The sequence below is a fragment of the Etheostoma cragini genome, chromosome 2 (assembly GCF_013103735.1).
Source record: "Etheostoma cragini isolate CJK2018 chromosome 2, CSU_Ecrag_1.0, whole genome shotgun sequence".
NCBI classification, from domain to species: domain Eukaryota; kingdom Metazoa; phylum Chordata; class Actinopteri; order Perciformes; family Percidae; genus Etheostoma; species Etheostoma cragini.
The window spans coordinates 28,886,006-28,895,030 of record NC_048408.1 but is presented as its reverse complement, the minus strand read 5'-3'; the positions used below and the strand labels follow the sequence as shown (position 1 = coordinate 28,895,030).

At 42.6% G+C, this 9,025-nt stretch overlaps 1 protein-coding gene across 3 annotated transcripts in view; it reads left to right on the top strand.

Annotated features, from left to right (window-relative positions):
- The first annotated feature begins 2,108 nt into the window (after nucleotides 1–2,108).
- The window catches only part of arhgap19 (Rho GTPase activating protein 19), an 11,619-nt gene continuing 4,702 nt past the window's right edge, over nucleotides 2,109–9,025 (top strand). For 2 of the 3 annotated variants that reach the window (XM_034901071.1, XM_034901061.1), the window contains exons 1-9: nucleotides 2,113–2,175; nucleotides 3,592–3,869; nucleotides 4,806–4,886; nucleotides 5,312–5,521; nucleotides 5,800–6,026; nucleotides 6,267–6,353; nucleotides 6,448–6,513; nucleotides 7,283–7,489; nucleotides 7,644–7,751. In XM_034901071.1, the coding sequence (XP_034756962.1) occupies nucleotides 2,132–2,175; nucleotides 3,592–3,869; nucleotides 4,806–4,886; nucleotides 5,312–5,521; nucleotides 5,800–6,026; nucleotides 6,267–6,353; nucleotides 6,448–6,513; nucleotides 7,283–7,489; nucleotides 7,644–7,751 (1,308 nt within the window). In that variant the 5' untranslated portion in view covers nucleotides 2,113–2,131. Of the gene's footprint in view, nucleotides 2,176–3,591; nucleotides 3,870–4,805; nucleotides 4,887–5,311; nucleotides 5,522–5,799; nucleotides 6,027–6,266; nucleotides 6,354–6,447; nucleotides 6,514–7,282; nucleotides 7,490–7,643; nucleotides 7,752–9,025 lie in introns of all 3 variants that reach the window. The other variant, XM_034901070.1, reaches the window with a different exon arrangement.

Sequence of the window (9,025 nt, the reverse complement as noted above, 5' to 3'; positions counted from 1 at the left end):
CATTTTCATTACTTGCGACAATCCCAGCAGTCCCACGTGCAGCCACTGACCAATCAGGAGTGAGAACGGTTCAAATTCATTTCCTTGTTGCTGACATGAAGACGAGACGTGTGTGACTCAAAAATCTCACCAACAAAATGTACAGTAAAAGACGTCCTTCCAACCTGTAAACATTTTACCATCAATGTACGCTGTAACGTTTTTTCACTATAAAGTTGCTCAAAGTTGCTGTTTAATCCTGTCAGTTTTAAAAATCCACCCGCCACTGTCACTTTTTACCAGCCGTTTTTTTGTGGCAGGTGGTCAAAAAAGTAAACTTCATGCCCTGGACACGATATATTAATGGGGCCAAAATGCTGTACCCCACAATTTTAAAGGGCTATTTGAAGGTTAAGACTCAATATCAGGATTAGGGTTGGAATTAGGTTATGGTTAGGTTAGGGTGGAACGCAGTGACCTGGATGGGCGCTGCACGGGCACAAGGGTTAAGGTTAGGCATTTAGTTATATTAGTCAATTATATCGATGAAGGGTCCCCAAAAAAAAGTGTGTGTGTGTGTGTGTGTTTGTGCGTATAGGGGATGCGATGGGGGTGGGGTGCAGGTGCGTCGTTTTATTGTGACCTGCCAGGGGACTGCAGATGTGAATTAAAGCTAACTCTGGTACAATGTATCACATGGTAACATTTGTGTTTAGAATTGTACATGGTCCCTAATAAAAATTAAAAATTAAAAATGTAACACATTGCAAGTACTTGTAAGGACCTAACGGCTTTTCTAGGAAGCTCCATTGGATAAAATGTGTGCATGTCCAACAAAGGCAAAGTGTTGCTTAGTGGGCACCAATGCATTGAAAGTGTGACTCTTGACCCAGTTTAAATAGAGCTGAGATGGAGAGATTGTGTGACATGTTGGGTGTGAAACCTCAAACCTTCTACGAGAAACCAAATGATGGGGAAGTTTTGTATTTTTGAACTCTTAATAGATGTTATCTTGTTCCCTTGAAAAAGGGCATACATTTATAGTTGTCCTTAAATGACCACTGACCGATCCAATTATGTGTGTGGTATGCGTAAAAACATTTACGCAATCTGATGACAGACCACAAAAGTGCTAAACATGAGTTTTGCAGTTCCTAGAACGTGACTGCAGTTCCTGGAACCCTTTTTTTCTCGAGCGTTAAGGTCATGCACTAGTTATAGTTGTAGTTGTAGTTTTCGAGGACTAGGATTAACTGCTCCTCACATTTCTGATCACGGAAGGTTTGTATCATGCGGACACACAAACACCGAGGACTCATTTTATTTCTTTGTTCCAACTTCCAAGTAGCCTATAGCCTGTTATAGTCATGAATCAATTATGTTAAAAATATTATAAAAGCACACATTTGAATAATGTCAGGCTGTTAACGGGTTCAGGCTTTTTAAAAAGCCGTCAGTCGAAATGTACTGGTCAGGTTTGGGCCAAATTCTGTCGGGCTCGGGCCTTGTCGGGCTTTACTTTTAAGGCCTGATACAGCTCTAATAATCATATCCTCGGAAGGCACAGGAGATACATATCACTGAGATGAAAAAATAATTGTCCATAGACAAACTCTCTGTTCTTGAACCAGACCAAAGAATTTCTAATAAGGGGAGAACTTCCACTCTCTCGATATTTCCGGCTTCTGAACTGGTTGCAGTTCCACCAGAGTCCACTTCGGGGATCACAGGCGAGTGCACAATGAATGGGACTCCTCAAAATCCACTTTTCTCAGGATATCATTTTTTGTCTAGTGATTTGAAGAGATAGACATGATAAAGAACACGTAGATATGTATGAAATAAAAATTCAATTGAAGTGTTGTGATAAAATGTGATGTTGCATTTTGTGCTTTTGAGTGTTATACTAATAGTTGTGAATACTTTCACGAATGTGTTATTGTTGTACAGTGTACTTGCACAGAGCACATCGCTGGATTTCCTTATTACAGTTGTTTTCCCCTTGACAAAAGCTACTTAATTCAAACCGACCAATCACAGTAAGGGACATGGGCCAATCAGAAACATCATGCCACGCCCACGTTCGACAAACGACCAATGGTTGACGTTGTGGGCGTGGCCTGAGGGTAACAGCGGAGGATTCAAACTGAACATGGCTGCGGGTAAAAATGTCGATGAAAACAAACAAAATAGAAGGTAAGAACGAATGGAGACTAACAATGATACCGTTTAATCTCATTTACATTGACGCAGAATTAGATTTACTTTATCTTAAGCTGAACTTTAGACATTTTAGACTGGTGAACCTGTGTTTCGTCAGTGAGACTGATTGACAAGGGCTGTCACTCTAGCTAACGTTAGCCGATAGCTAAAGCTAGCTGCTTTCAAAGATGAAAGTTACGTAAGTGCGCCGCGGCTTGGTGGCCAGTCATTGCTGTTTATAATTATAATACATATTCAAAAATGAGTTAAGTTTCGTGGGAATTCACAGCTTGCATTAGCTAGCGTTAGCTGAGAGATTATGGGTTGACATGGCAAGCTAGCTAACGTTAGCTAGGTTTGACTAAACTAACGTTGATAACGTTAAACGAGCTAAAGTAAATGTAGGTAAGCTAGCCAACGTAAGTGGTGCAGTACTGTGATAACACCGGTAACCCACTGTTCCTACGTTTCTTTACACGCATAACATGCATACGTTAGGAAGGGACATAACATCAATAACGCCTTTGTTTAGCTTTAAGCTTCACTGACATGGTCAGAAGTGTAGTTTCAACTTTGTAGTCATTTGTGAGGTAGTAGATGCTAATGGTTTTGTCAGAATTGGCTACCAGAAGGGGGTGAAGATGAAGAGGAAGAGGCACTAAAACTATTTACTTGTTATGAATACTGCAGCCTGGGAAAACAGTTGTTAAATGTCAACTGTGGCTCTGTAGGGAGAAAATAAGCCTATGTCATCAGGTAATATCAACCCAATGTTTTCCTATATCAATGTTCTTTATAATAACCCCAAATAACATGATTGATTCCACCCAACGCTCTTTGCCAAGTACACACCTCTACTTTCATTAATTTTGGGGCGTCGTATTCAATTTTATAGCATTTGAAAAAAACATTGAAGTGTTTTTGAAATAGTATTGAGTAAAAGTTGACATATTCCAGTCTGTGATTATCATCAACATCCATTCCTCTAATTTTAATCTCAATAATTCCTAATTTCTGCTTTTCGTTAGGTATAATTTCTTTTTTTATTGACCATAAATTCCAACAATAACTTTAAAACTGAAGTTAATCGGGGACATAGGGGACAAAAAACGTATGAAAAAGATAAAAACAGCTTCAAAAAAGCTTCAACAAAAGTGTTGATTTTCAATTTTGACAACACAAAGGTTACCTTAGGTAATTGAACATAGGTTATGTATCCTATGTATAACACAGACACATTTTAATTTATAATGCTGTTGCTTTTCAGCAGAGGAATATAACAATGATCCCTAATTGACATTAATAAAGTCTACGACTTAGGTGCCTTGGTTTTTTACTCTAATAATTAAGTGTGTATAATTTCCTCTCATGTTTTGAGAAAAACGTGTTTCCAATCTTGTCTCTCCCCAGCAGAGGCGTAGTGTGCAATATGGTGATGAATCATGAGGAATCACCCGGGGGCTCTTGTGCTGACCGACCACAAGTCCTCTTCAGCCCCGACTTTTTTGTGGAGAAACTCCGCCATGAGAGCCCTGATGTTTTCCTGGAGCTGGTGCTTAGTAACATTACTCGCCTCATTGATCTACCCGGGACGGAGTTTGCACAGCTCCTTGGTGAGGAGGGCCCTAAGACGCCAACAGGTGGAAATGGAGGTTTCTTTCGCTCTTTCAACTTCCTCAAACGCAAAGGTCAGTCAAACACTCCCTTTAAATTAACCAGAATGTTTCTGTAACTGTTGTAGGAATAGCATTTCCTGTGGGTGTGTATGTGTAGCTGCAGCGTACAGTACGTCCACTGTTCATCCTGCTATGGGCCAGATCTCAATAGAGGTGTAAGCCCTTCCCCGTTTTTCTTCTAACCTTGTATCACTGTCACAGAGCCCATAAGGAGATACAGTCACATACGTGCCTTAATCAACGGTGGACAGAGTTTGGAGTTTGATTCAGCATGTCAACCCACTCTCTTGGCCTCCTCCACGTCAGATGCATGAATGAGCAGCTTAAATGTTACATTACAACAGAAATAGTGCTAATTGAATCATATCTATTTAATGAATTAAAATACAACCTTGCGACAGTACAAAACCATATAGTGGAAAAGTTCCCACCAGAATATATATTTTACCACAGTTTTGGAAATAGCTTAATCACACAAACATAAATTAGTAAAGTATAACTTAAGTAATCATAGTAATCAAGACATAAGGCTACAGATGTTTGCAATATGACTAACTATAATCCTGGGATGAGCATACACAAGGATGGTGATGAAGTGCACGCATCATTTCAATGTTGTGGAAGTGAGGGATGCATACAAATGTAATTTGGAAAAGTTCTGCAAGATCAGTACTGATAGAGAGGGGGCTTTCCCTTCATGGCCATTTTCCTATTTTGAGATTTAACAGCTGACACTGAATACACAGAGGCCAACCTGTTTTTTTTCCTAGCCTGTTTGATCTTGTGTATATGTTTTTTAGTATGGCGTATGAGACGCCATCAGACATGTATTAATGTCAGTGGTGTGCTGCACTGCCCGTCTGTGATGGGACTGCATGGCTCAAAGTTGCATTACGCAGTAACTTTTGGTTAAATCCATCACTCTCATCTCTTCTAATACTTTCACAGATAAAGGCATTGTGTTTGGAACCACGCTGACAGAGGGCTGCATTGCCCAGATCTACCAGCTCATTGAGTACCTCAGCAAAAGTGAGTCCTCCTATATAATAAAGTTGTTTTTACATCTGCTTTATGGAATCTTTAAAAAGCAACATCATTACTGTTTGCTAGGGAAGAAAAAAACCTTCTGAAAATTTGGGAATTTAACACAACAGCGATTCTTTCTTTTTCTTTTTAAGGATGAACAACCCTTTGCCTGCAATTAGTCCTACTGATGGATGTGGATAGTATTTTACCTATTTGTTTTGGAGTAGTGTGCATGTCATGTTTTCTTCTTTAGCTAGAATAAGAAAAGACAAATTCCAAATAGCCCAAACTTTCTTGTAATAATCAGATTTCAGAAGTTTTTACTTGCTGGTTCCTACCTGCTCTTGTTCAGAACCCCAGGAAGCCTAGAGGCAGGTATGTGTTCTTTTAATAAGGATACTTGAATAAACTCAACTCTACGCACTCAGATCTGCACGTAGAGGGTCTGTTTCGGGTGCCGGGGAACAGTGTTCGCCAGCAGACCCTGAAAGAGCTCCTCAACAGCGGGGCCGAAGTCGACCTGAAGTCTGGGGACTTTCACCCCAATGACGTGGCCACGCTGCTCAAGACTTTCCTGGGAGAGCTGCCCGAGCCCCTGCTCACACACAGACACTTCCACGCACACCTCAAGATAGCTGGTAGGAACACACACACACACACACACACACACACACACACACACACACACACACACACACACACACACACACACACACACACACACACACACATAGTTTGTGAAACTTTTAATGATGCAGCAGTGATTGCCCCACATTAAACATAGAATGCTTTATATTTTCAGATTCATTGTTTTGTCATAGGCTATTGTTTAAAAGGAAAATGGCAACACCTTTATAAAAAAAAAAAAAAAAATCTATTCATGACTTTACTTCCTCCACCCGTGTCCCTCTCCCAGATATGACTCTGTTTGACGAACACGGCAACAAGACTGCGTTACCCAACAAGGAGCGTCAGATAGAGGCCCTGCAGCTCCTCTTTCTGCTGTTACCCCAGGCCAACCGCTCACTGCTGAAGCTCCTGCTGGACCTGCTCTACCACACTGCCAAGCATCAGGACAAAAACAAGATGTCCGCCTTTAACCTGGCCCTCATGTTTGCCCCGCATGTCCTTTGGCCCAAACATGTGAGATTTGTCGTTTTATAACTGCGCTTTGAGGAAGATCTAGACTATTTTGCTCAATTTGGAAACACAATTGTTCACCACAATAATTCATTCACCCTAAAGAAAATTGCCTAAATACTGCCATATATTTACAGTACTCTCCTTAAAACCACTCTGTGTAGAATTTGAAAATGTTCAATTTCTATGAACGCAGCTTTAAGTGACTGGGTGTTGACTGACTTCTGTTCCCTTTTGTTCCAGATGACAGCCAGTGACCTGAAAGACAATCTGAAGAAACTGAACAGCAGCATGGCCTTCCTCATCAAACACTCACAGAAACTCTTCAAGGTGATTATTATTATTATTATTATTATTATTATTATTGAATATTCTGATATCTAGATACATAAAATGTGACTGGTGTGTGCTGCGTGTTGTTCAGGCTCCAGTCTACCTGCGGGAATATGCCAGAGGTCACTTCACTGGCTCCAAGGCTCTGCAGACCAAGGTTAGTGGAGGGAGGTCCCATCACAGCACCACCTTTTCTACAGTAACACACCAGACCATGTTAAGCAGTTTGTCCTCACTTCCCCTGCTATTAAAATAGCATTTAATCCATTCTTTCACTTCCCTGTTTTTCTTTTCTGAGAAGAAGAACTTTGTGAAAACATTTTAAATATCAAAATCTAAAAAATTAAAAGTGGATCAAAACTATTATAAACTTAAATTGCAAGAGGTCAATTAAGTCAACCCTTGGTCACGTCAGAGGTTTGAAGAATTTGATACCTACAAATATACATTATATACTTGTTCTGCCTGTTAAAAAAATCCGGTTTTGGAAAAGAGTCTGCCACATGGTGACCCCTGAAGTAGATTAATACCTCAAGTGTTGGTAAAGAGAGACACCGATTCTATTGTAAAAAGAGTGTGAAAAGTTTAGCAACAGTGATAGATAGATAGATAGCCTTTATTATTAGACTCATGGTCCATAAAATACAACATCAACAACAGAAAACATACAGATACACAAGACAGACACCAATTAACAGCACAGGAATTGACAGGAATACTATCAACAGTGATAGTATTCCATATATTTTGGGGCAGTAAAGGAGACCGACCATTTAATCAAGTTTAAATCGCTATGATGCAAACAATATGATGATCAAATTAAATGCTGCGTGTATTTTTTAGTTTTTTAACATGAACTGTCATTTTCCCTAATCCCACTTGTGTAATAGAGTCCATTGGCAGTTAACAGCCTTCTCCTTTCTCAGGACGACCTGGAGCTGCTGGCGGCGAGCAGCTCTCCTGCTCGGCGGACAGTGGTGACCCTGAAGAGGACTGCCGTTCAGGGCCCCAGTTCTCAGGAGCAGTTCCAGTCACCAGCTCAACAATACACAGAAGACGCTCTGAAGGAGCTCTTCAGACACGTCAACCACAACATGCCTGACTCCGCCAAGAAGAAGAAGCTTGTCCGACAGGTTCCCCTCAGGGTCTTTTTACATTCCTAGGTTTCAACTGGCTGATGAATGTAGAAACTGAGCTTCTTCTGCTGTTGATCCTCCCCAATGCAAATCACTCTGTGCGTTTTAAGTCTTTTAATATAAAATGGAAGTTTTTTTTCCCCATGTACAGTTGGTCAAGCAGACATCCGCAGACACACCTTCTAAAGAGCAGCACCTGCTTCTCCCAGCTCCCGGCAAGAAACATCCACGTTCCCGCTCCTTCGGTGGTCTCATCAAGGTACAAAACCATGTGTGAAAGTCACAATGAGGAGTACCAGATGAGGATGAAGAGTTATCACAAAATCTTATTTTTTAAGGCTAAAGGCTGTTGGAGCCATATTTGTAATGTCATCAAGTTTGTTTTTTGCTCACAATTAAATTAGTCCATCCATCTTCAACCGCTTATCGGGTCGCGGGGGCAGCAGCTCCAGCAGGGGACCCCAAACTTCCCTTTCCCGAGCCACATCAACCAGCTTCGACTGGGGGATCCCGAGGCGTTCCCAGGCCAGGTTGGAGATATAATCTCGCCACCTAGTCCTGGGTCTTCCCCGAGGCCTCCTCCCAGCTGGACGTGCCTGGAACACCTCCCTAGGGAGGCGCCCAGGAGGCATCCTTACCAGATGCCCGAACCACCTCAACTGGCTCCTTTCGGCGCGAAGGAGCAGCGGCTCTACTCCGAGCTCCTCTCGGATGACTGAGCTTCTCACTCTATCTCTAAGGGAGACGCCAGCCACCCTCCTGAGGAAACCCATTTCGGACGCTTGTACCCTGGATCTCGTTCTTTCGGTCATGACCCAGCCTTCATGACCATAGGTGAGGGTAGGAACGAAAATTGCCCGGTAGATCGAGAGCTTTGCCTTCGGGCCCAGCTCCCTTTTCGTCACAACGGTGCGATAAACGGAATGTAGTACCGCACCAGCTGCTCCGATTCTCCGACCAACCTCACGCTCCATTGTCCCCTCACTCGCGAACAAGACCCCAAGGTACTTAAACTCCTTCACTTGGGGTAAGGACTCACCCCCTACCCGAAGAAAGCACTCCATCGGTTTCCTGCTAAGAACCATGGCCTCAGATTTTGAGGTGCTGATCCTCATCCCAGCCGCTTCACACTTGGCTGCGAACTGATCCAGTGAGTGCTGAAGGTCACAGGCCGATGATGCCATCAGGACCGCATCATCTGCAAAAAGCAGCGATGCGATCCTGAGCCCACCAAACTGCAACCCCTCCCCGCCCCGACTACGCCTCGACATCCTGTCCATAAATATTATATACAGGATTGGTGACAAAGCGCAGCCCTGGCGGAGGCCAACCCTCACCTGGAACTTGTCCGACTTACTGCCGAGAACCCGGACACAGCTCTCGCTTTGGTCATACAGAGATTGGATGGCCCTAAGAAGGGACCCCGTCACCCCATACTCCCGCAGCACCTTGAAGATTGTTCCTCTTCAATCCGAGGTTCGACTATCGGCCGAACCCTCCTTTCCAGCACCTTGGAGTAGACTTTACCAGGGA